Source organism: Phoxinus phoxinus (assembly GCF_949152265.1).
Source record: "Phoxinus phoxinus genome assembly, chromosome: 6".
NCBI classification, from domain to species: Eukaryota; Metazoa; Chordata; class Actinopteri; order Cypriniformes; family Leuciscidae; genus Phoxinus; species Phoxinus phoxinus.
In genome coordinates, this window is record NC_136881.1 from 41,891,611 (window position 1) to 41,919,500 (window position 27,890).

The following is a 27,890-nucleotide window of genomic DNA, read 5'->3' on the forward strand; positions in this document are numbered from 1 at the left end:
TCACCCCCTATGATAAGAGAAAGATCCGGGAATTTCAATAGCTCCTGAAGGATATGCTCTTCTAAATTTTCAAATAAATGATCGTTTTCACTTTTAGAATTATATCCATAAACATTCACAATGAGCAATACAGAACCATGAATTTTGAGAGTTTGGCACAAATAATGTCCAGAACCGTCACGTTGTGTGTGCAAAATCTCCCCGGTGAATCTGTTCTTTAAAGTGACGACACCGGCCGAGCGCTCAGATCCATGCGCACACCAGATGTCGTTACCCCATTGAGTCCTCCAGAAACGCACATCATCAGGAATCGAATGAGATTCTTGAAAAAAGCAAAAATCAGTCCTATGCTGTTTAGCAAATAAAAATAAAGCTTTCCGTTTAATATGTTGTCTTAACCCCCTGGCATTTAGTGTAACTAGACAATGACAGAACGACAGTGAAAAGTGATCCACAAAAATAAGTGCGATTAAGAACAGCTGGTAGGAGACACCGCGTATAGGCTATAGAGAAAAATAAAATAAAACTCGAATTTCCAATGGCCACGAAAACTGACCTTGTATGAAAACAGTGTTTCCATTTGATGACAACTGTGTGTAGGCCTATAAATCCAATGTTGGCTTATAGGAACAAAAAAAAAAAAAAAAAAAATCAACCATTCAGTAAAGTACGCAGAGTTGCATGTCCTCGTTCATCATATTAGGTTAATTCCGGTCCCGATGGCAAAGGTATAACAAAAAATTAAAAATAAAAAACTTTGAAGACATAACGGTCTTCACTTCACTTTAGTTTAAAATACTGTCTACAAAACCGCTTAATGATCCAACTTTAGTAGGGCTGTTTTCTTACCCCCAAAAAATAAAAAATGGGTTACCTTCCTCATCTCTTATGGTGGGTTAATTTCGATCCCGGCAACAAAGGCACGTCCACCAACAAAGTAAGCAGATTTTCCTTTGAGACGGGCTTCATTTACTGCAGGCCACAGCTGGAGACGTCGTGTTCTGTCCATCTTAGACAGATCTTCCGCAAAACGCAGACCGTGACTCCTCAGGTATTCGGACTTTTTTGCCGCTTTCCACACCGAATCGCGAATCACCCTGGATGTGAACTGAATAATTATTCCTCTGGGTTTATCAATATTGGACAACTCCTTTCCTTTCTTCTGGCCCAGACGATGCACTGTGTCAATGAGACTAGGAAGTTTGGCCTTCTCTGCAGGTAGGAGAGCTTGACATATGCCAATAGCTTCATGGCGCACATCTTCTTTATCAGGTTCTGGTACACCGAACAAACGGAGATTCCATCTTCGTGAATAACTTTCTAACTCTGCTATACGCAACTCAGCTGAGCTCAGGCGCGCCTCATCGTTAGCGATGCGCTTTTCAAGAACTGCAGATTTCTCCTTAAAGGTAGGGTTGGTAATCCTGTTCAGAAACATTTTTTATTATACTGGGTGAAATGGTCCTTCCATTCTGATAGTAGTCAATACATTATGTGTTCAGAAAAAGGAATGAAACAAATCTGACCTCTGTAGCAGCTGTAGGACAGTAAAAACTCTGACCAATCACTGCCATTCGGTGCGAATGTAAAGAACCAATCAGATGCCTTCATGTCTCGTGCCCGAGCACCACTGCGTGCACAGCAGTGATGCGCGGGTCAATGTATAAACAACCCGCACCCGACCGACGTTTTCAACTAACCCGCCCGCAACTCGGACCGCAAAAAAAGGTAAGAAAATATTGTACCCGACCTGCGTTTTTTAAAGTAGCTATAGTAAATGCTCATCGCGTCATGGGCCATAGACGGAGGAACTAGGGGTGCGCATTTTTCAGAATGCTGTATGATATAGCCTAGTGTTTTGTAATAAAGGCTTGATTTATTCATTTATTTCGTTTCATTTTCTTAACAATTAAGATGCTGCATGTGTTTATCCAGTCTAATCGACGTGCGTCTCTCCCCGGACTTTCCCAACAAAAATCCCGCCCCCTCTCAGCAAATAGGCTACATAAAACTGACATTACTGAGCTATATGCGTTTAAAAGTAGCCCGCGTCAGCTTTTATTCAAAAGTTAATAACGCATTCAACATTCAAAAGGTAAATAAGGATTTCCCACTGTCATCTGCAGACTGAGCTCGTGCGTCATCCTCGCGCATTCAGCCAATAAAGTGTAGACCTATGTATTTCATAGAACATTGTGTCTAGTACTATATAAATTACAAAGGTAAACGACCCGACCGACCGCGACCCGAATATCATTAAAAATATTTTTGGATGACTCGTAACCGCGGGCGCAGGCACCCGCTCATTTTGGATCAACCCGCGCATCAGTGGTAGGTATGCAGCTGACTCCAAATGTGGATGCGCGTTCATGTTTGTGGGGGGGGCGTAGCTTTGGACGGAGCACTGACAGGAGGGGGCGGAGCTTAGAAGAGGTGCCACTTTCAAATCTGGCTAGCTCTCCAACATTACCTACTCTAGCTTTAATGTCCTTTATCTCAGCGCATGCAAAGTCAATAGTTTTCTTGAGTCCCTCAATTCGCAGGGTGTTGTCAGAGATCAATTTCTCCAAAGCATCGGATCTGGAGTTGATGAGTTGCGAGAGTTGTAGGACTATGTCAGAGCTTTCCGTTACAGTGGTCTCCATTACAGCGGCTGAAGTAGGTAATTGCTCCGATTTACCTTTCTTTGGAGCAGGTGATTTGCTGGGGGTGACAGGTATAGCTGTAAAGTCTTCATCAGCCGATACATAGGAATGTTCCTCCATGCTAACGCTATTTGGTGTGACTGTTGTCTTAGACTTCGATTTTCTATCTCTTTTACGATCAGAGGTCGCCATTTAGTCAAATTAAATGTTGTTTAACCAATTGAGAGTCAATACGTTACATTAGATATAACAATTAGACTATCATTTTCCTAAAAACAATTTAAATTTCGCGGCTCTCCTTAAACCATGTGCTTACTAGGGCGCCATCTTGAGCTTCCCCTCGTTTGGTCCTTTGTTTTTGAGGTAATGAGCGCGTTCGCGTGACACGTGGAATATTTGCATGTCTATATGTTTTGCACGTGTGGGTGTGGTCACATTAAAACTAATGAGCACTGGTTAGAGAAACTGAATAGGCTATCTTGTTGGTTTTATACAAATTACTTAAACAGAGAATATTTGTTTTCGTTTTGAATCAGATAATTTAAAACTACACACTTAAATGATTATAAAGATACAGAGCTCACAAATGTGTGACAAGTATTCCCTGAGTTTTGTTTATGTTTAGAGACATGCTCAAGAAAAAAAAGTTCACGAGATGGAGAGGCAGAAAGCACACCCTAATTTCTTTATTTTACAAAAGCACAACAAGTGGACACATACAAAAGTAGACATCTCACAGATTCTTTTTTCATATTTATTAAGTCTGTATGACCATAAATGACGGAGTATTTTAAGTCTATTTAGTTGCTATGTGAAAAAAATAATACAGCGTTAATACAGATACAACGAGATACATACTTGTTTTTTAACAAATGATTATGATATTTAGAAAATATAGCATTGGTGCATGTTGATTCAGAGTTTGCTGAATCTGACTAGATTATTTTTCATGTAATGTAATGCACTTAATATTTGTTATGCTGTTAATCTGCTGTATTGAATAACAGAAAAGTGTGGAATTGTACAAGGGCCTATTTTTTTTCTGTCTTTCATTTGAAACATAAACAATAGGCTACTGATGATTAAAGGTAAAAACAGTCAAAATTAAGTAAGCTTCATACGTGATAAAAAAGCATAAAGTAAAAACACACTTCAGTGATTACAAACTTTGCATTAATTCATTATCCTTTTACTTCCATTTTTTGACCAGGCATCCATTAAAAAAAAAATCCTTTAAATACTTCAGTTATACGTCATGAAACTTCTGTCAATCATTCACGGCTCCTCCCACAAAGATATGCATAAAGGCTGTAATATGTCCAAAACACTACAGCCTCTTCTTGTTAGGCGAAATAAGAAAAGAAAGAAAGTGAAAACATTAATAATTAAATATTTAAGTAAAAGCTTAAACAACATTTGTCATGAGGAAAGGCTATTGGGTTTTGTCTCCATCTAGTGGGTATTTTTACTTACTGGAAGATTTTCATACAGAGACGAGTCCAGTTCGGGTTTACAATCATCAAGTTGAGCAGCCTTTATTGAAGTAAGTAAAACAGTTTTCAAAGTAAAAACAGAAGTGTGTTATTTAAATTCCCACTACTTAGTCAATATAGACATGTTCACACTGACATTGAGCGTTTAATTCCTTTTGGCTGAAGATGAAGAGAGTTTAGTCTTTTGTAGGAAACACTTACCGCTACATTCTCATACACAAGATCACTCAATTCAACATCATAAGCGTCGCGTCTGTCATGATCAGGTCTGGGATGATTCATCTTTGCCATGAAAGAAAAATCAGAATAGAGAGAAAATAAATAATGTCTATAAACAACTAACAAAGTCACTGCTACATTCAGACTTTCAATATTTTACCATTTAATTTACCGTATTTTCCGGACTATACGTTTTTTTCATAGTTTGGCTGGTCCAGCGACTTATAGTCAGGTGCGACTTATATCAAAACTAACTCATACTGACTGAGATGAAACAAGAGAAAACATTACCGTCTATAGCCGCGAGAGGGCGCTCTAGTTGGCGGAGTAGTTCAGAAGCGACACCGAGGAAGAGCACAGTTTTTGTGGAATGAGGTCGCGGGAGCTTGGTGAACTTGCTTACTGGTAACTTGTTGGACTCGCTGGCTTATGTTAAAGGGGTGGTTGATTGCGATTTCACTTTTTTCATTTTAAATAGTGTGTAATGTTGCTGTTGGTGCATGAACAGTATCTGCAAAGTTGCTGCGCTGAAAGTTCAACGTAAGCAGAGATATCGTCTTTTAAAAATCAGGAAGTTTAATGCCTACAAAAACGACTCGAATGGGACTACAACGAGATACTTCCCGGGTTTTATACGCAACTAACCCATACATTTACATCAACCCTCCCTCCGGAATAAGCAAAAAAAGGGGCATGGCCATATTTCTGCGGCTTTGTGGAAGAGGAAGAGTTATAGTGGAGAACTGTAGCCATGCCGTCGAAAGTGTGTTATTTTCACCCAGCTGTCAGGTCTTCTGTGTTCGGCTTCCTACGGACGCTGTAGTTCGTCCACAATGGCTAAAATTTCTGTTCAATTATGTTCCTGAAAATTACAATCGTAATTTAGCTCTCTGTGCTGCGCATTTTACAGAAGACAGCTTCCAGAATCTCCACGAATTCAATGCCGGATTAAACAAGAAACTGTTAATAAAACATGAAGCAGTTCCAACTTTAAAACCCAGAGGCAGCCGTTGTTGGGGTTGTTGGGCCACAACCTGTAAGTAAGACTTAATCATTTTAAATGTATTTGCATGTATAATTTCAGACGTAATGTTTTAGTTTTATCAGGGACGTAAACAAATGCCAGCGCTGGCGTTAGTAGCTGCTATATCGTGTCTATGACAAACGCGTACAAACATTTTGAACCTGAATTTGTAATTATGTACTAATTTTGTAAATGTATTTTCCATGTATACTTTATGACGTAATTTTTCGATTTGATCAAGAACGTAAACCAATGCCAACGCTAGTTTGTTTATAGTAGCCAGTTAGTTCTATGCTATTTTGTGTGTATAAGACAAACGTGTATAAAGTTTAAAAAATGATATGTAATCGCAACAGCAAACTTCAGCTGCGGTATTACTCAGTCATTTATTCAGTTATATTAAATGTTTAATCAGGAGAAAACCGTATCTCAAAAGCTAACAAACAGCAGTGGCATTTTCAAGTAACAGCGTATCGAAATTATTATATAATAGTAGTAGAATAGAATAGTATAGAATAATAATAATAAAAAAAAATTACCATTCAGAAGCGTTTTGTAAGAGTGTTTGGGGAGGTTCTGCTTGACTCTCTTCAGTGCCGCTTTCTGGGTCTGATTCTGGCTCAAACTGTACGGCAGTATTGACACCATTATTTACATTTGACCGGAGCACATGCGACTTTCGCCGGTAAAGGTGATAGGCGTGAAGTTTCCGGACAACGTGCACTGCGCAGTTTAGCCAATTACAACACACTGGCCCAGCTAACCAATCTGAGCCCATGCCTGTTTCTGAGGGAGTGGTTTCATAGAATCAGGAAGTCAACCGGTCGTTCAAATGACAGAGGAGAAAGCGTCTTACAATAAAGGTGAAATTAATGAAAAATAAGGCTTAAAAAGAAAAGAAAAGACGAAGACATGTTATATTGCACCCCATAAACACAATCATGCAAAGAAAAAAAGCAGTAAACCACCCCTTTAATGTATCCTATTCGGCCTCCCAGTCCCAGGTATATGTTCTTTATGCTATTGTGTAGCTGGATAACTGTTAATGTGTTACGCTAACATGCCGGACACCTATTCAGCCTGTTGTTATGTGTGCTATTGTGTAGCTGAATAAGCCTTCCAGATTAAATGTCTGTTCTTGGTCTTGGATTTTGTGAAATTAAAAAATAAAAAATGCGACATTTTCACACAGCGCGTTGATCCCGGGAAATTGCTGCGAAATTGCCAGAGTGCCTTCTGTGTGAACGCAAACATGTCCATAGGTTGGGGACCTAACATTGCCGGGATCAGTCCTGGAACGCGCCCTGTGTGAACAAAAGCAAGGATCAATGCCGTAAGGTGTGTGTCGTAGTGATGACGCACGTGCCATCGCGCGACTCTAGAAAGTTTGTGTTCGTCATCAACAAAGAAAGAACGAAAAAAATGTCTGCAAACTGGAAGGAAGCAGAGACCAGGAGCTCCTCACTATCCGCACTGAAGCTGAGAGCGCTCGCCAGCTTGTGGAACGGCACGCGATGCGTTAGTGTACATGTTGTCCACGCGCACGTTACACGTCTCATCCTGACGTCACGTGTCTTTACGGGATCTTACCCGGATGTGTGTGAACGCACTCACAGATCCCGGAAAATCACTGGCAGTGTGAATGAACCAAAATCAAACGATCCCGGGACAAATCCCGGGTCAAATTATCTGTGTATTTTCCAGAATCTCTGTGTGAAAGGGGCTTTATAGTCCAGTGCAACTTTTTTTTCCTCTTCATGATGCATTTTTAAATGCGACTTATACTGGAGTGACTTACAGTCCGGAAAATACGGTAGACACCATATCAACTTCTGATCATTTTTCTCACCTGAGACTCCTGTGTGTCATTTCTCTTTTTCATCCACCAGGTTCCCCTTTAAATATAATGATTTGAATCAATTACAACTAATCCGAATTTATTCAATGCTTAATACACAGTTATGAGTAAAGAGATTTCTCTATAGGATGGGCTGTTTTGAATGTGATGAAATCTGGTGTATCTTCAGGATTTGCTGCAGTAATGGTGTGAGCTTCAGACTTCCTTATTCAATCATTTGTAAAGTTCGCCTTGGCTCACATTAGATATTTTTATAATAATTCATATAATTGATCATCGTTTAAAGGTACAATATGTAAGACTTTTGTATCAAAATATCCAAAATCCACTTGCACAGTATATTTCTTTTTAAAAAGTGCCCATCCCTGTTTATTTGTCACCTATCAATTACATAATATACACGTTATCCCTGGTTTCCGCTTGTACTGCCATAGTAACCATGGCGACAGACGTGGACAACTGCGTAATGTTTAGCGGCGCTCACGCTGTTGTTGTTCGTTCAAACATTGTGGATCATGGCAAGCAGACTTTGGGACAAAAGGAGAACTAAAACGAGGATCAATATCGCCGTGGCGTTTTCGAGATGCCGAGAGCTAGCGTCCACGACTAACTTCGAGTTGACAGACGCCGCTCATGCATGTACTTTATTAGACAGGTGAGCAAATGTACATACAACTAATCAATGTTATATAGCTCAACATGATGAAAATGTTGGAATATGATCAGTATGTTATTCTAATGTTGATCTAGCTTACTGCTTCATTTAGCAAACAAACAAACACACAGAATAACATTATGATTTTCAACACACTCAAATGCTGTTTAGTGTGATAGTGTAGAGCGAATAAACAGCGCTGTGTTACCTCACAAGATTGAATTCGTCTTATAAACTGACCTGTGCGAGTAGTAATTCTGCACTTACGGGTCCTTATTCCTTTATATCTGCAGGACTTATCTGTCTCTATAGAAATTTTGACCTGCTTTATATCGCAGTCATGTTAAAAAACATGAATGTATTCACTCATCCATAAACATTATTAGATCCATCAGCTTGACAGCAAGTCCCATAATTCCGCTTATCACTGCATCATCAACCTTCAAAGAGGTTAGCAACCCCTAGCGGCACATTTTTTTCAACCTATTGTAGCTCTAAAGTAATGATCAATTAATCAATTAATCGTTGCCGAAGCTGGGGGTGCTACTATGGGTACGTTTACACCGACAATGATATGCTTAAAATTGAGTTCTTCCTTTGAGTTTTCCGCGTAAAGACGACACCATTGTCAAAACGATTCCCAGTCACACGGATCTGCTAAAACGACTGAAAACGCTGTATTCTGCTGCCAATCCATTGGATGGCGATGAAACACTACAGACTGAACATGTAATACGCATGTGATTCGTGTTTTTGTTGTTTTCAACCCGTTTTTAAAAGTTTGCATTTTCAGCCACCCAAAACTTGGCTTGGCTTTACAATGAATATAGGGAATATGACTATCACTTGAAGCCTTGAGACGAAGAACCATATAAGTACATATTTTCAAATTTTGAATAATACATTTTTTTTAAATTTGGACTGTGAACATTATATTATATATTTTTATTTTACTTGAAGATAGATAACAAAAGCTTCCCAATTCTAATGAGATACGATTTTTTAGTGTCAATCTTAAAAATAAAAAGTTAGAGTAATTTACATTTCTGGAATGTGGAAGATCAGAATGTATGTGTAATAACTGCAAAGTAATTGATATTACAATACATTTTAAGTTAAATTAAAATTACTTAATTTTTTAGGGCAACCAGTTTGCTCACATTTTTTAAGTAGATTCAACTTGTCCGGGCTAACAGTGATAAGACCACAGACACACATCTTACCAAATCAGCATCATGATGATCACTGCAGCTCCACAAATCACTCCTATTGATATGTATATCACCAGACTTCCTAAAACTAGCACAAATGTATAAAACATTAAAAAAAAAAAAAAAAAATGGCTGCACTTTAGAAAGAGCAATGCAAGTATATGAGCCGCTCTACCTTTAACAGTGACAGTTACAGCGTCTGATCTCTGAGATCCATGTTGATTGTGAGCCTGACAGTAGAAGCGTCCACTCTGTAGTGCACTGAACCTCTGTCCAGATCCAACAGCTGAGGTTTCATTCTCCTTAAACCAGCTGAAGTTCAGAGCCGGAGGGTTTGAGTCACTGATGCAGTTCAGAGTCACCGAATCTCCCTCCACTATTACACCAGATCCACTGATCAACACTGAGACGCTCCTGGGAGGATCTAACACAGACAAAAATGTTATCTTAAAATCATCTCATTCAAACACAATCTCTGTTTTTTTAAAAGACTAAATTAATCTGTACTCACACGTGACATTGAGCTGAACAGCAGGAGAGATGTGAGTGTGTCCGTCTACAGCACAGCTATATCTGCCTGAATCCTCTCTTCTGACTGGATTGAGGGAGAGTTTGTTACTGAAGTTACTCTCAGTTAATATCTTCAGTGAGTTTCTGTACCAGATGAATGTTGCTCTGTCAGTCAGAGCGCAGCTGCTTTTACATGTCAGAGTGACTGAATCTCCCTCTGTCACTCTCTCAGGAGACTCCACCTGAAGATCTGAACACAACACACACATTATATCTAGTGCTGCTGTCATACACTCATTATTATTCTACATAATGCACAGAAGAAGAGATAAACCTCACCAAACTCACCTGTGACAGTAAGAGTCACTCCTGGAGCACCAATCCATTTCACATTAGGTTTATCAGTGATGAATCTGAAATAGTACATGCGTGAATCCTTCAGTGTCACATGACTCAGTCTGACGGTGCAGTTCTGCTGTTTATCTCCCAGATACTGAAGCCTCTGACTGTATTCAGGGTCATTAGACAGATCTGGATACTCTCCATTATCTTTTACCAGTGATTTGCTCCAGAACGTCTTTGTGATCTGAAGTCCAGTAGGGTATGTATAAGTGCAGTTCATTATCACTGTTGAGTCGTTTAGTGCACAGATGTGTGAAGGACTGTAACTCACATCCTCTTTCTGACTACAAACCCCTAAAAAAAGTGAATCCTGAACAAATTAGCAGCAGTTTGTGCATAAAAACAGCAGTATGCAAAAATTCCAGAGGGTTGCAGAGACTCACCGTGAATCATGAGCAGAAAGATCAGAGGAAGAGGAGGAGCCATTCTGACTAACATCACCATAGCAACACCTACAACACATTTACAGTTGCATATTTTCAGCTTTAATGTCAGCATGAAACATAACAACAAATAATACTTTATTTATCCAAGAACATGACGGGAACAGTCATTTTTGTAACTGTCCAATGTCTTTCACTTCCCCGTTTTGATTGACAGCATAGACAGTAGGACCCTGCCAGAACGCTGGACTTTAATTTCATACTTAGAAACTGTTAAAAAGCACCTTAGTTTACTTTTGTATCAGTGCAATGTTTACAATACATACTCTGGAGCTTATTGTCACTCTTGTGAATATGCAGATTTATTTTTTAAATCCACTTTAATATATAAGTCTTGGGTATATGTCTTTATAATCTATCTTATCAGCCATATCACCCTGTAGCCCAAGACCGGTTGCCCACTGAAGCTAAGCAGGGCTGAGCTGGTCAGTACCTGGATGGGAGACCTCCAGAGAAAAACCAGGATGCTGCTGGTAGAGGTGTTAGTGAGGCCAGCAGGGGGCGCTCACCCTGTGGTCTGTGTGGGTCCTAACGCCCCAGTGTAGTGACGGGGACACTATACTGCCAAAAGAGCACTGTTCTTCGGATGAGACGTTAAACCGAGGTCCTGACTCTCTGTGGTCATTAAAAAAATGTGGTGTAACCACGGCATCCTGGCCAAATTTGCCCCTTGGCCTCTGTCCATTATGGCCTCCTAATCATCCTCCTATATATACTAATTGGCTTCATCACTGCCTCCTCTCCACCAGTAAGCTGGTGTGTGGTGGGCGTTCTGGCGCAATATGGCTGTCGTCGCATCATCCAAGTGGAGGTTGTAAAAGCGCTTTGAGGTCTCAGATAAAGCGCTATACAAATGTAACAAATTATTATTATCTTCATTATATGATAATGATATTATTTTCGCCAACAAAACACTGCTAGAGAAAACATTGTGCTATTGGACTTTTGATTTTAAACCATAAGTTACTGAGACACAGCCCTGTGACAACTAGCCCCAGTCAATCTCCCATAAATCCCCCACACTTAAGATATTTGACAGAACAGTTATAAAATCATCTCTTACCCGCTTCACCAACACCCGTGACCAGTGCCAGCACTAAATGATCAGGATGTAACCAGTGTTGGCTTTTTCACACTCTGAATCACACGTGATTAACACATTATATTTTAACATGAACTTATGACACCTCAACTAGTGCAGATCGAGCAGGGGAAGAAGTATCATTAATCTTGACACAATGACACAGTCAGTCAGTAATAAATGCAGACACAAGCAGGAATAGTAGACTAGAGAGGTGCTGATGAAAGCAAGACGGCAAGACATGAAGAACGATCTGACAATGAACACAGCAAACACAAGACTACATATAGGGAACGGTGACCAACTATCCTGGTATGGAAACTGCTGGATCCGGGATTGTAAAACACTGGAAGGAATTGCAGTGGCAGTGACGTCAAAAACACACATTTCATCTCCAGCATCGCCTAATGTGCATTTGATAAACGTCTGATTTACTGATTTATTAATAGCAATCTGGAAGTTAAATAAACAAAGAACTTAAAATATGCTGATAAAGCAGAATTGATTAATCTGAATGTTTTTATCATGAGAACTACTAAGCGTTTTATTCAGTCAGTGGCCTTGTTCTTCTCGATTGATCACGTGGTCAAAAATAGTTTCCTCTTTCGTAGGTGAGAAAACCAGACTTGTGAATCTCTGACAGCAGCATCACAGTGTGATCATGTGACCTTCGTACGCCAATGAGGGCCATCACACCCAGGAAGACGAGGAAATCAGCAAAGCGATTCTCAGAAATGGAAAGAGGAAAATAAATGCACACGAAATTACCTCATCATAAAATGGACAGAGCAAATGAAGCTGCATCCTTCATTGCACGATAATTAGCCAAACAGAGAAAGAAAGAGGAGGTGAAAAGAGCATTTCTTTAAGATGTGTGTGATTTTCACATGCAGGGAAACTTTTTATTTCTTCACAGACAGGATTGTTCACATACTGAGTGAACAAATGCAACCGTGATCCTTTTTTCTTGAAATTAATTTAATGAGTTTTAATGGGACTCTATAAGATCATCTTTACTAAAACCCTTGACTCTCACTTCCTCTTTTGTGTGTTGATAAGAGGCCTGCGAACTGCATTCAACCTTTATGCAAATCCTGACCTGACAGAAGCTGTATCCTGTACAACACAGACATTCTTACACAGACATCTTGTTCTATAATGCTTTAAGAGAACCACAACTTTACCACTTTATAATTCATGAAATATAACTAATATAACGAGATGATGCATCTCAAGGGGTTTATCCTAATAAAATAAATTTACTCACCACTTTATAATTCATGAAAACCAAGGAGAAGATTGGTTGCAACTGGGAATGGGATTTGTCACTCCAGGCACATATGGCAATAATCTAGACTGAAGGCATACTGCACTGTAACATACTACACATGTTATATTAATACTAGCAATAATACTCGCCTCTAAACTTGGAGGGATGTTATTGGAGGGATCGACGGCTCGCAATATACGTTTGTAGAGTTCTAACTGCAAACTTACAACCAGTGTTCACTGACAGCTGCATTTAGAGGGTCTGTGAAGAGGTCCATGCTATCTAGTATGCATTTACAAGGATAAATTGATCAAGAGCTGCATGGAACAACACTGTATTGAGCTTGTTTACATCAGGAACACACTTACTCATGTGTAACTTGTGCGATCAGTACTCACTGAATCCCCCTAGTGGGCTGGATAGAACAGCACAACTCTAGGGTCTTTTACAATAGCCTGACATATGCAAGGCTGCAATACGTGAAAGAGCTGGAAGTGGATTCTGAACTGCACTTGTAGACTTTCAATTTCTTTTCTGTACTTGGCAAAACACATCTTGCATTTGGGAGCATCTTTGCACATCTCCTCGCAGACAGAGAAGTGAGTCAAATTTACCGGATTGGATGTAAAAAACACATGTTGATGCTTCTCATTTTAGACATCTTAAGTGGTTACCTACCCTGATAGCAATAGACTCCACTGCGGATCCGCAAAACGGGTCCAGTCCACTTGCACAGCGCAACAAATCCGGAACAGATAAGGATTGCGGATCCAGACCAGATCCGCGGCAGACCCTACCCGTATCCGCTGATAAAGCAGCTTATCCGCCGCGGATCCGATCTGGACCCGTTTATGAAGCAGCGGATGCACCGCGGATCCGATCTGGACCCGTTTATGAAGCAGCGGATGCACCGCAGATCCGATCTGGACCCGTTTATGAATCAGCGGATGCACCGCGGATCCGATCTGGACCCGTTTATTTAGTGGGTCATTTGGTCTGGAAACCTTTCAGATCCCTCATTCAAAACAAGTAATCTGGGTCCAGATCGGGTCCAGATCGGATCCGCAGCGGTTATGCTTCATAAACGGGTCCAGATCGGATCCGTGGCGGATAAGCTGCTTTATCAGCGGATACGGGTCTGCCGCGGATCTGGTCTGGATCCGCAATCCTTATCTGTTCCGGATTCGTTGCGCTGTGCAAGTGGACTGGACCCGTTTTGCGGACCCGCCCCGGAGCCTGTGGTACCTCCGCGGCGGATCCGTTCTGGAGTTAGTTTGCTATCTGGGTATAGAAAGCAGAGTTGTGCACTTTAAATTAAAGATGGTACACATGACAATTAATAAAATAGCTCCTTCATTTTTTAATATGTATTTTTCTAGGGTAGTTGAGAAACATTGTTATAATACTAGGCAGAGTCTAATGGACATTACATTATGTCGTTTTAAAACAATGTAGGGTCGAAGGTCTTTTGAACACTCAGGGGCACACGTTGCCTATGTAAAGAGTACACTCTTAAAACGGATGTGTTAAAAACAACACAACCTGTGTTATATCTTAACACACCTGTGAGTCTAGTTAAGGACAACACATTTTGTGTTACTTTTAACTCAACCAGTGTGTTATTGTTCTTAACAATATATTTAACACACTATAGTGTTGTGTCAGTTTTAACACATGTAGTGTGTGTGCTCAGGGACAACACATGTTGTGTCAAATTTAACACAATAAATGTGTAAGTCATTTTAACACACACATTTTGTCATTTAAAAAAATAAAGCGAAAGGGGCAGATGCAAAAATATGAACCGTTTAATCAATAGTCGAGTACAGAATGCATGTGCACACAAAGTACAACACAATGTTTCAAGCTCAATGACTGGACAGACTCACTGTACTGTACATTGTTCAGTTATTCACGCTTCAACCCCTGATTGATAATGCTGCTTTCGACATAAGTTCATGAAGAGATAACAGTTAACCGAGTACGCACTTTGAATTAAATTAAAATGCAGCAACTGACAAAATATTGTACATAAATAACTTTCATGTAAACTGGTCTGTTTGTTTAAGAACATAGCAAACACTGCATACCATTCACAGTGATGGTGAGTGTCGGCGCTCTTATAAAATGATGAGGTGAAAACAACACAACCTGTAAAAAGGGATGTTAAAAAATGACACATGTTGTGTAGCTTTTAACACATGTAGTGTGTGTGCTCAGGGACAACATATGTTGTGTAGATTTTAACACATGTAATGTGTGTGCTCAGGGACAACACATGTTGTTTAGATTTTAACACATGTACACACTTTTGGACGACTTTTTACTCAACCCGGTCCTTTTTCAGAAAAGCTACTTTTTTCCTATTGATGCAGGCTTTCACTTCTTTTGTTATGTGAGACTTATTATTAGGGAACACCATTATCTCCCTTTTGGGAAGTATTGTATCCACACTGAAGCGAATATAGTCCGTAGTCGTCTCTGTAACTGCATTCAGATCTGTGTCGTGAAATACTGACCAGTTTGTACTTAGAAAACACCCTTTTAATGCCTCTACATTTCCTTCATCCCATATAGTTACTGTCTTGACCAGAGGTTTGTTCCTTTTTAAAACAGTTCTGTACACTCTAAAAAATGCTGGGTTGTTTCAACCCAATTTTGGGTCAAATATGCACTGTTAGCCCTTACTGTAGAAAAATACCAAATTATTACAATATCATACCATACAAAAGTTATTGTTGAGAATGAACAGGGATTTAGTTAATAATAAAGTTTGTTGTCACCATGATGGAGATCAGTATTTGCTTTAGTTGGTCTCTTGTACCTTGACTTAAAAACTTCTTCCATTCATCTCTCTCTGGCTGCTGTGACAGTGAGTTTATAAAGCACATTTGTTACTGCAAGAAAAAGTCAAGGGGAAGTGATGTGATGTCATAATCATCCATGAGTGAGTTTCTGCTTTTTTTTTGTACGTAAACTATGAATTTATGGGTATAATACCATATATCTGATAATCTACAGCATGGAATTCAGCAATATTTCCGTAAGCAGGTCAACTGAAGAATATTGAAATCATAAAATGCATTAAAATTGTATTAACTCCTGTTTAACTCAGACACACACAGACATCAACAATCAGCGTATGAATCTCAACAATGGTGACAATCAAAAGTTTCATGTCGCAATGCATGCTGGGTTCCAGGATAGTATAAAACTCCCAGCATGCTCTGCAGCATGAATAATAATTAAAAAAATATATCCCCACCATTGTTGAGATTCATGTTCTAATTTGTGATATCTCTGTGTTTCTACAAGCTGGTGTAGCTCTGTTATCCATGGTTATGCATGTGTTAAAAATAAATTAGTCATTGTAATTGTTGCTGTGTTTTTACAGTAGTGCTTAATGTAGCACTTTTGATGGATAATTAAACTCAGAATAAGTGAGAACTAACTTCTTAGTGAATGAACAGGCTACATGATGATTTTGTTATCATAGTAAATATAACCGCAATAATTCACAAACTATGTGTGTGCACAAGTGTGACTTGCAATAACACAGCTCAACCAACAAGCCAAAATCTTATGCTCTAGCATCAGCAACCCAACTAAAGCAAACACTGATCTCTATAATGGTAACTTTAAATCAAACATTTTCAATTAAACATCTCAAAAACAACTTCTGTAGATGTATGACAGAAATAAAGTCATACTGGTTAATAATACGTGTAATAATGTGTAATGGCTGGAAGTCAGTTGTAGTTCTTGTGTTTCTCTATTTTCTGTTCTTGTGTTCCTCTTTCCTTCAGTGATTCTGCTTGTTAACAGCAGGTGTTCATCACTAATGCTCAACAATCACTTACATATTCTCTTAATTATCTCACTGCAACACTGCGTCAATGTTACTTTTTACTCTTTGTAGTGTGGATTTTCCTGTGGGGTTGAAAGGGTTAACAGTGTAAGGTAAAAAGACACATCCACGAAAAGTATTTAAACAGTAATAAACTGTAAGTTATAAAACAGGTTTATACTGGCAACACTGTTCCCAGTAGTTTACTGTAAAATGTAGTTTTTTGGGTCACCATTGTGCTGAAGAGTAGAGCCTGTGCTTCAGTCCAGGAGAAGATCTAACAACATTAATGATATGCTGCATGTTGCTTTATTTAACAGGCGGTGATTGTGTAGTTGCTGGTCCAGTGGAAATCTTTATATATACTTAAGTCTTTTAGTGGTTTCTAATGAAAGTTCATAATAACTCTTTGGTCATGTATTTAATGCATTATACATTTTAGTTAATATCTTTAAATGACAATTGGTCTATTTAAGGCAGTCGGTTTCTGCAAGGGAAATTAGTTTCAACTCGGGTTTTAATTTAGTGCATTTTACAGTAACAAACTGTATATTACAGTAAAGAACTGTACAATTAACAGTAAATTACTGGCAAAAGTGTTGCTAGTATTTTACTGTAAAAAACCCCCGGTAAGGTCTAACAGTGGGGACAAACCCAGCCGTTGGGTTACATTTTTTAATTACATTTTTAACCCAATGTTTGGGTTTGTCCAAATTTGACCCAAAATTGGGTTTAAACAACCCAGCATTTGTTAGAGTGTATGTCGGACGTGGATAAAGGGGGTTTAGTTTTTGCCTTATAGACATCCTTAATGTTGCCATAATATTTATCCCGTTATTGTTCCTGGTCGCAGATTTAACATATTGGAAAAAGCCTGGTAAAAATGGCTCAAGTTTACAATGATTAAAGTCGCTCAAGACTTGTCACAGTGTCTGGTTTGTGTTTCCCTGGCTAGCCACTAGAGGTCCTCTTCCTCTAGTTTGTTTTAGTGTTTGTTTCTTGTTTTTGGACTGCTTATATGGTTTTTGACCCTTGCTGGGACTGGATTTATGATTATGGATTACCCCATTAAACTGCACATGGATCTTACCCTTTTCGTGTGCGTGTCGTGACAGTAAGTTGCTATATATTAAGGATTTTTATTTTATATTGCTGTTCCAAACAACAGCAATATTGCGAGTGTTCTGCAGTAATTCTTAAATTAATAATCTTATCTAGTTTGATCTATTTTTTTAGCAATCTCTAAGTGTAATGGTCTTTAATATCTGTTATGCTGTTATTCTGATTTATTGAATGTCAGAAAAGTGTGGAATTTTATAACTAGAGACTTATTTGTTTCAGCCTGTTATTGGAAACATCAACAATACGGATACACATGGTTTAAAACATTAATAATCTAAATGAAGTAAGATTCATATATGATAAAAAAGCAAAAATACTTTATTTATTTAAAAAAATACAAATTTTTACATACATTTATTAACCGTCACTGTAAAAAATAAAACATAGATTTCATTTATATTTAATTAATTAAAATGAGGCAACAGATTACAAGCAATATTATTAATTAAATTTTACAAATTAGAATTGAGTAATAATTAATCAAATTAATTCCTTAAATGTTACACTGTAAAAAATAAAACATAGATTTTATTTATATTTAATTAATAAAAATGAGGCAACAGATTACAAGCAATATTATTAATTAAATTTAACAAATTAGAATTGAGTAATAATTAATCAAATTAATTCCTTAAATGTTACTTTCATTATCGCACATCCATCTATAAAATGATCTCCTGATTACTTCAGTCACACGTCATCATGGCACTCCTGTCAATCATTCTCGGCTCCTCCCACAAATAGATGCATAAAGGCTGTAATATTTACTGTGTCCAAAACACTACAGCCTTTTCTTGTTAGGCTGAGAAAGAAGGAAAGAAAGTGAAAACTTTAATAATGAAATCTTTAAATAAAAGCTTCAACAACATTTGTCATGAGGAAAGGCTAAGGGGGTTTTGACTCTAGTGGGTATTTTTACTTACTGGAAGATTTTCATACAGAGTCGTGTCCAGTTTGGGTTTACAATCATCAAGTTGAGCAATCTTTATGAATGAAGGCAAAGTAAAAACAGGAGTTTGTTATTTACAATTCCATATTCTTAGTCAATATAGATATGTTCACACTGACATTGAGCGTTTAATTTCTTTCGGCTGAAGATGAAGAGAGTTTAGTATTTTGTAGGAAACACTTACCGTTACATTCTCATACACAGGATCACCCAATTCAACATCATAAGCGTCGCGTCTGTCATGATCAGGTCTGGGATGATTCATCTTTGCCATGAAAGAAAAATCAGAATAGAGAGAAAATAAGTAATGTCTATAAACAACTCAATTGATTTCCCTGATCAGTAAACTTCTGATAATATTTCTCACCTGAGACTCCTGAGTGCCATTTCTCTTTTTCATACACCTGCTTCCCCTTTAAAGATAATGATTTGAAGCAATTACAACCAATCAGATTCAGAAATTATTTGATTTTTAATACACAGATATGATTTGAACTATTTCTCTATGGCACTGCCGTTTTGAATGTGATGGTATCTGGTGTATCTTCAGGATTTACGTCAGTAATGATGTGAGCTTCAGATTTCCTCATTCAATAACTGACTGAGCTGTGAGTGTGGAAATATAGGATGGAAAATTTTGCCTTGGCTCACATTCATCATGACCACACATGATCCTACTCTGTTAGCCCTTACTGTAGAAAAAGACCAAATTTTTACAATATCATACCATTTTCCATTAAAACAGTAATATACAGGAATATACCTACAGGAATATACTGTGAATTAACAACGCTCAAAGTCGACACTCAGAGGCTGTTTTCCCAATCACACCATATACCCTCATTAACTATTCCCTACACTAGTTCACTAATATAGTCCACTTGATTGAAAAGAAGTGAGTGAGTTGAGACACTGATGAACACCTGATAAGCAGAATCACCGAAGGACAGAGAAACAAGAACATAAAAAAGAGAAACACAAGAACTACAACTGACTTCCAGCCACACTGAGTGTGAAGTTTAACATAATTTATTTCATACATGTACAAAAGTTATTGTTGAGAATGAACAGAGATTTAGTTAATAATGAAGTTTGTTGTCACCATGATGGAGATCAGTATTTGCTTTAGTTGGTCTCTTGTACCTTGTCTTAAAACACTTCTTCCATTCATCTCTCTCTGGCTGCTGTAACAGTGAGTTTATAAAGCACATTTGTTACGGCAATAAAAAGTCAAGAGGAAGTTGATCAGGTGGTTTTGGTTTTGTGATATGTCATAATCATCCATGAGTGAGTTTCTGTTGTTTGTTTGTATGTAAGCTATGAGTTTATGGGTATAAAACCATATATCTGATAATCTACAGCATGGAATCCAGCAATTTTTCTGTAATCAGGTCTTCTGAAGAATATTTAAATCATATAGTGCATTAAAATTATAATTACTCCTGCTTGACTCACACAGACACACACAGACATCAACAATCAGCGTATGAATCTCAACAATGGTGACAATTAAAGTTTCATGTTGCGATGCATGGTGGGCTCCAGGCAGAGCCGTCGCATAGACTGTGCGAACTGTGCAACCGCACAGGGCCTCGCACCACTAGGGGGCCTCGCAATCCTGCTTTTTTTTTTTTTTTTTTTTTATCATATCTGTCAAGGTCACATTAAAAAAAATGCAACAAATTAAGCGGGTTTCTCATTGTCGCTATGTACGTAATGCGTCCTCACTGAAGACAGGAGAGCGGGAAAGCTAAAGCGAGGGAAAGCAAACATGTCAGCTGCAAGAGAACGCCACCGATTTCGGAAGCACAAATCAAGTTCTGAGAAAAGGAAATGTCAATCTTCATCTTTATAACAGAAGATAAAATACAATACAACAATCTTCAAGATACAGTAAATCTTCAAATGTGTAACGGATTGTCACCTTAAAAACTGTATTTTGTGGTGGAAGAAGCAATGCTATATAAATATGTAGTTAGCATCTTAATTTAATCTTTGTTTTATTATTTTATTAGTTAATTTACTAATTGTTAACTCAACTAATTTAACGTAAAGAGCTGGATACTAGAATTAGCCTACTAATAAAATAAATGTCAATAGCCTAAATGCATTGATTAGAATTGCTATAGACTAAATATTTTTCTCGTCGACTAGTAGTCATTCATTTAAGCAGTTAGTCGACTAATCTCACGTTTATATTAATTTCTGCTTAAATACTGGGTGCATGGAGGAATATAGCCTATTCCGCGCATGTATATCTTGCCGCAAAGCACCGGCCAAAGCAGGCTAATGATAATGTCTGAAAAAATAACGAGGCATTTTTATTGTTTATTAATAAAAAATATATATTTGTAAATCAGTGTCGGCTGCAAACATATATACATCTCCGCTGTAAGTGGATGCGTCTTTAGAGAGAAATGCAGCGCACCTTTCATACGGATTATTATTACAGCCTAATTAGCCGGTATTTGCTTTCGATTAATTTTTTTCCGTTTAAAAGTGGACTTTTCGAGATTTATATAGAAATATTCATCATGTTGTTGAGGCTATACACTGTATTTCAGTTCATTTTTGAGACGCGCTCCAGTTCACGCAACCATGAAAGCGCGCCTTGTTTGTTTTATTTCATTTTACAAAAGCACAACGTTTTCTTGTTATTGTGAGTTTGCGACTGATGCATTATTATTTTGTGTATGACCAGAAAAGATTGAGTATTTAAAGTTGTTTCCACTGTTGATAGGGAAATGAAAGTGTTCGCGCCGACGCCTGCCATGCTGTGCGCGCTCGTACGTCTCCGTACAAACAGTTGGATATGCACCTATAATAGCGAACATTTATCTAGGTTACAGTTAGAGCGAGCTGCCATGCCAGACGGATAAGTCCTTTTCATGTTTAACAAATCAAATCATGCATTTTCTACCTACCGCGAGAAAGCGCTGCACTGGTTTGAAAAAGGTAAAAGCATAACGAGCGTAACGAGAGAGCGGTCCCACTGACGGGGATGCAGAGATTTTTCTGCGTGTTTATATTAACATTTCTGATTGTTTAAATGATCAGTCCTTGGGGGCCTTAAAATGCGGGGCCCCGGGCAATTGTCTGCCCTATTGCTGCGCCTCAAACTATGTGCATGATTATGTATTATTTTACTTGATAAAAACGTATTGCAGCGAGATTATTCGTGCTACGCGTGACTGTTATTCATGCGCAATTGAGCATCCACATCAAAGAGCAGGGCCTCGCATTTCAAGTTCGCACAGGGCCTCGCACCCCACCTGCGACGGCACTGGCTCCAGGATAGTATAAAACTCCCAGCAAAATAATTTAATTACCATTGTTGAGATGCATGTTCTTATTTGTGATATCTCTGTGTTGCTACAAAACAGTGTAGCTCTGTTATTTTTGGTTATGCATGTGTTAAAAAAAATTAATCATTGTTGCTGTGGTTTATAGTGGTGATAATGTAACACTTTCGATTGAGAATAAAAATCTGAATGAGTGAGATTCAACTTCTTAGTGATTGAACAGGCTATATGATGATTTTGTCATCATAGTGAATATAACCGCAATAATTTACAAACTATGTGTGTGCACAAATGTGACTTGTAATAACACAGCTCAAGCAACAAGCCAAAATCTAATGTTCTAGCATCAGCAACCCAACTAAAGCAAACACTGATCTCTATAATGGTAACTTTAAATCAAACATTTTCAATTAAACATCTCAATAACTACTTCTGTAGATGTATGACAGAAATGAAGTCATACTGGTTAATAATACGTGTAATAATGTGTTATGGCTGGAAGTCAGTTGTAGTTCTTGTGTTTCTCTATTTTCTGTTCTTGTGTTCCTCTTTCCTTCAGTGATTCTGCTTGTTAACAGCAGGTGTTCATCACTAATGCTCAACAATCACTTACATATTCACTTCATTATCTCACTGCAACACTGCGTCAATGTTACTTTTTACTCTTTGTAGTGTGGATTTTCCTGTGGGGTTGAAAGGGTTAACAGTGTAAGATAAAAAGACACACCCACGACAAGTATTTTAACAGTAATAAACTGTAAGTTTTAAAACAGGTTTATACTGGCAACACTGTTCCCAGTAGTTTACTGTAAAATTTTATTTTTTGGGTCACCATTGTCCTGAAGAGTAGAGCCTGTGCTTCAGTCCAGGAGAAGATCTAGAAACATCGATGTTTTGCTGCATGTTGCTTTATTTATCAGACGGTGACTGTGTAATTGCTGATCCAGTGGAAATATTTTTATATTTAAAGGGTTAGTTCACCCAAAAATGAAAATAATGTCATTAATGACTCACCCTCATGTCGTTCTAAGCCCGTAAGACCTCCGTTCATCTTCGGAACACAGTTTAAGATATTTTAGATTTAGTCCGAGAGCTTTCTGTCCCTCCATTGAAAATGTATATACAGTCTACTGTCCATGTCCATAAAGGTAATAAAAACATCATCACAGTAGTCCATGTGACATCAGTGGGTTAGTTAGAAGTTTTTGAAGCATCGAAAATACTTTTTGGTCCAAAAATAACACAAAATAAGACTTTATTCAGCATTGTACTCTCTCCCGGGTCTAACCCTTTAAGTTTTTTAGTGGTTTCTAATGAAAGTTCATAATAACTCTTTGCCAGTGTATTTAATGCATTATACATTTTAGTTAATACATTTAATTGACAATTGGTCTATTTAAGGCAGTCGATTTTTGCAAGTGAAATTAGTTTTAACTCGATTTTTAATTTAGTGCATTTTACAGTAACAAACTGTATATTACAGTAAAGAACTGTAAAATTAACAGTAAATTACTGGCAACAGTGTTGCCAGTATTTTACTGTAAAAAAACCCGGTAAGGTCTAACAGTGTGCTTAAGTGTGTGGGCCCCAGGGAAAATTAGTTAATGAGGCCCTTCTAAAATATATTTTTAACAAAGTGCTTATTTTTTAATTAACAAAATGTCAATCTTCATCTTTATAGTAGAAGATACAATACAATGTTCATATTTGTAATGGACTGCCACCATCAAAACTGTGCTTTGTGTGGTGGTGACAGGAACAAGGTATTAATTTTATTATTTTATTAATTCATGAAGTCTCACTGAATTCACCACTTTCTCATTCAGTCATTCATTCACACACACTGCAGAGTACCACAGACATATATCTTACCAAATCACTAACATCGTAATGATCACTGCAGCTCCACAAACCCCTCCAATGGATATGTATAATATCACCAGACGTCCTACAACTGAGAGAAAAGAGTAAAATATCTGAATAGATTAATTTGAGTCACGATTGAAAGTGTAATGCAAGTATATGAGCCGCTCTACCTTTAACAGTGACAGTCACAGCGTCTGATCTCTGAGATCCATGTTGATTGTGAGCCTGACAGTAGAAGCGTCCACTCTGTAGTGCACTGAACCTCTGTCCAGATCCAACAGCTGAGGTTTCATTCTCCTTAAACCAGCTGAAGTTCAGAGCCGGAGGGTTTGAGTCACTGATGCACTTCAGAGTCACTGAATCTCCCTCCACTATTACACCAGATCCACTGATCAACACTGAGACGTTCCTGGGAGGATCTGAAATGATCATTAGCAATCATATTAAACTTGAAATCACAGATGTTTAGAGGATTTAATGTCACAGATGCTGAACCATCATTAACTCACACATGATGTTTAAAGTCACATTATCAGAGTATTTCTCTCCATGTTCATTGATGGACTTGCACTTGTATTCTCCACTGTCATCAGAGCTGATCTTTGAGATGCTGAAGATTCTTCCAGATCCTACAATCGTTCCTCCTTTAATCCACGTAAAGTTCAGAGCCGGAGGGTTTGAGTCACTGATGCATTTCAGAGTCACTGAATCTCCCTCCACTATTACACCAGATCCACTGATGGACACTGAGACGCTCCTGGGAGGATCTAAAGACAATCACCAAATTATTTAAGACATCTTACACATTTTTTAAATGATTAATATGAACCAAATTAATCAAAACAGAATTGCATCTTATGTTTTATACTAAACTCACACATGACGTTTAAAGTCACAGTATCAGAGTATTTCACTCCCTGTTCATTGATGGACTTGCACTTGTATTCTCCACTGTCATCAGAGCTGATCTTTGAGATGCTGAAGATTCTTCCAGATCCTACAAACTTTTTTCCTTTAATCCAGAGGATTTCTGCAGGAGGGTTTGAGTCACTGATGCAGTTCAGAGTCACTGAATCTCCCTCCACTATTACACCAGATCCACTGGTCAACACTGAGACGTTCTTTGGAGGGTCTAAAAAGGACAAAAAGTAAAACCTTAAATCATTTAATCATTCAAACTCGATCTCCTAATCTTAAAAATAATTAATGAATCTGTACTCACACGTGACATTGAGCTGAACAGCAGGAGAGATGTGAGTGTGTCCGTCTACAGCACAGCTATATCTGCCTGAATCCTCTCTTCTGACTGGATTGAGGGAGAGTTTGTTACTGAAGTTACTCTCAGTTAATATCTTCAGTGAGTTTCTGGACCAGATGAATGTTGCTCTGTCAGTCAGAGCGCAGCTGCTTTTACATGTCAGAGTGACTGAATCTCCCTCTGTCACTCTCTCAGGAGACTCCACCTGAAGATCTGAACACAACACACACATTATATCTAGTGCTGCTGTCACACACTCATTATTATTCTACATAATGCACAGAAGAAGAGATAAACCTCACCAAAGTCACCTGTGACATTAAGAGTCACTCCTGATTTACCAATCCATTTGTCTTTATCAGTGATGAATCTGAAATAGTACATGTGTTCATCCTTCAGTGTCACATGACTCAGTCTGACGGTGCAGTTCTGCTGTTTATCTCCCAGATACTGAAGCCTCTGACTGTATTCAGGGTCATTAGACAGATCTGGAGGCTCAACACCCTTTATAGTCTCGTTGGTCCAGAACACTTTCATGATCTGAAGTCCAGTAGGGTATGTATAATTGCAGTTCATTATCACTGTTGAGTCCTTTATTGCACAGATGTGTGAAGGACTGTAAATCACACCCCAATCATCACTAGAAACTCCTGAAACACAGAATTCATCCTGAACAATTTAGCAACATTATGTGCATAAAAATTGCAGTATCCAATTGATCTTGAGTGTTTCTGAAGTGTTGCATTGACTAACCGTGAATCATGAGAAGAACGATCAGAGGAAGAGGAGGAGCCATTCTGACTGACGTCACTATCAACACCTACAACACATGTACAGTGGCTTATTCAGTGGCTTATATATATAGTCTTGTTGTTTCTGTGTCATTGTTACACATTAAGTTTTTCATATTCTCATTGTGTTATATGTTTTATCAAATATATCATATATGTGTCTATGTCGTGGGGTTTGTGGTTCATTGAAGTCTGCAGCGGGAGAGAGAGACTGGAGACGAGTGGTGAGTAAGAAGATCAAGTGTGTAATGATAAACATCTGTGTCTAATTGTGTTAATTTAATTAACTGTCATGGAGAAAAGCCACTGGGAAACTGATTCTGAGGACTCGTGAACTGTGTCTGTTCCAGAGCAGACTTTATGCTACTTTGATCTACTGAGAAATGTATTGGAAGTGCAGAAAACACGTGTTTGCTTTTATTTAATTTTAAATAGACCCTGTCCTCTTCCTTCCTTATCAACAAACTTTTCTAAAGTGTCTATTCTTGGACCTACAGATGAAGACATCAGATTAGCTCAACATAAACCCCCTGTATCTTGACTATAGCTGCGCACGCACATGTACAAGTGTGTGGTTCACCTAATGTAGCATCAGTGACCTCATCTTTCTTTCCTTGTGGAAATTCAGCACCATCTGTTTTTAGATTGAACAAAGAACTAAAAGAGAAATATGCTCTAGTTCTTAGCTTAAAGTCAAACAGAAATCAATAAAATACGTTATTCACGCAAGAAAATGACAGCAACCATCATTTTTGCACTGCTGGAGTACGGAACTGTCCAACACCTTTCACCGTCCCCTTTTGATTGACAGCAGCTTTCATGATATAGTCAGCCTGTATTCTACAGTTATCTGTTGTTAAAAGATTAAAGTTGATTTTTATCATGAGTTTTAAGGTGTAAAACCACTGCTAGAGAAAACATTGTGCTATTGGACTTTTGGTTTTAAACCTTTTTTTAGACTTTTGACAGAACAGTTATAAAATCTTGCTCTTACCCGTTTCACCAACCCCCGTGACCAGTGCCAGCACTACAAATGATCAGGATGTAACCAGTGTTGGCGTTTTCACACCCTGATGACACGTGATTAACACCTTATATGTTAATATGAGCCTATGACACCTCAACTAAGATCAAAAAGAGGAAGAGTATTAACAGACAACATTAGACTAAAGGCATAAACATTAAATTGAGAGAAACTTTATATCTGTCCAAAAAGATGCTCATGTAACAATGTTTTCAAAGTTGGGAATATCTATATTTAATCAGTTGCATTTAGATAGAACCTGTTCTTAAGAAACAGAGAAAATAATCGCTTGAATAACTGTACTTATATTTGCATATGCAGACCAACTATCCTAGCTTGTAAAACACTGGAAGGTATTGCAGTAGCAGTGACGTCAAAACACACATTTCATCGCTAGCATCGCCAACTGTGCACTTGATAAACCTCCAATTTACTGATTTGAATACCAATCTGGAAGTTAAATAAGCAAAGAACTTAAACACACTGATGAAACAGAATTGATTCATCTTAATGTTTTTATCATGAGAACTTGGAAGCATTTTTTTTTGTCAGTGGCTTTGTTCTTCTTAAATGCATCACATCTTAAAAAAAAAAACGTTTTCTCTTCAGTAAGTGAGATTTCAGCATCACAGTGTTGATCACGTGACCTTCCTTAATGATGGAGAGACGCTGAGGGACGTCACACCCAAGAGGAAGAGGAAATCAGTCCTGTCAGAGCAACGCTTGAGGCCTTCTTCACATATGGCGGCTCTAGTAATGGAAGTCCTGTATAATAAATAGATCCAAATTGGTAATCATGTCACTGTTGCTGCTGTTAGAAGCTCAGATTTCCATAGAAACAGTTCTGAGATACGCGTTCAGGACTGCACAGGTGAATTGGCTGGACAAACTGAAATAAATGTTTTTTTAAAAGCTATTTG

General features: G+C 38.1%; 3 protein-coding genes across 5 annotated transcripts in view; all 3 read right to left on the reverse strand.

Moving 5' to 3' along the window:
• LOC306999698 (B-cell receptor CD22-like) overlaps positions 1–27,890 on the reverse strand; it is a 78,513-nt gene that overhangs the window by 16,339 nt on the left and 34,284 nt on the right. The gene's annotated exons all lie outside the window — the stretch shown is intronic.
• On the reverse strand, positions 3,330–13,187 carry LOC306999702 (sialic acid-binding Ig-like lectin 14). 3 transcript variants are annotated; one of them, XM_079614590.1, is made up of 11 exons: positions 12,809–12,897; positions 10,401–10,469; positions 10,289–10,311; positions 9,964–10,201; positions 9,617–9,865; positions 9,281–9,529; positions 9,118–9,193; positions 7,231–7,276; positions 4,340–4,420; positions 4,119–4,178; positions 3,330–3,984 (listed from the first exon to the last, which is right to left on the reverse strand). In XM_079614590.1, exons 2-11 carry the CDS (start codon positions 10,459–10,461, stop codon positions 3,973–3,975), a joined length of 1,095 nt encoding a protein of 364 aa, XP_079470716.1. In that variant the 5' UTR covers positions 10,462–10,469; positions 12,809–12,897; the 3' UTR covers positions 3,330–3,972. The 3 variants fall into 3 exon arrangements, with proteins under 3 accessions (XP_079470716.1, XP_079470715.1, XP_079470714.1); XM_079614589.1 differs by having other exon boundaries at positions 9,964–10,311; positions 12,809–13,187; XM_079614588.1 differs by lacking the exon at positions 12,809–12,897 and adding an exon at positions 11,524–11,540 and having other exon boundaries at positions 9,964–10,311.
• Positions 11,557–26,961, reverse strand: LOC307000234 (B-cell receptor CD22-like; the record flags this gene model as incomplete). The annotated part of the gene is made up of 10 exons (XM_079615669.1): positions 26,941–26,961; positions 25,909–25,975; positions 25,458–25,805; positions 25,120–25,368; positions 24,775–25,029; positions 24,407–24,664; positions 24,068–24,316; positions 23,904–23,985; positions 12,641–12,657; positions 11,557–11,597 (listed from the first exon to the last, which is right to left on the reverse strand). The coding sequence occupies exons 2-10, from the start codon at positions 25,949–25,951 to the stop codon at positions 11,557–11,559; spliced, it is 1,542 nt and encodes a 513-aa protein (XP_079471795.1). The 5' UTR covers positions 25,952–25,975; positions 26,941–26,961.

Bases quoted from the DNA above. Each gene is read 5' to 3' on its own strand.
- LOC306999702 (XM_079614589.1), bottom strand. From the start codon at position 10,461: ATGGTGATGTTAGTCAGAATGGCTCCTCCTCTTCCTCTGATCTTTCTG. The intron at 10,312-10,400 runs GTGAGTCTCTGC...CACTTTTTTTAG, and splicing joins CTTTCTGCTCATGATTCACG to GGGTTTGTAGTCAGAAAGAG. The intron at 9,194-9,280 runs GTAGAGCGGCTC...CATTTGTGCTAG, and splicing joins TGTAACTGTCACTGTTAAAG to TTTTAGGAAGTCTGGTGATA.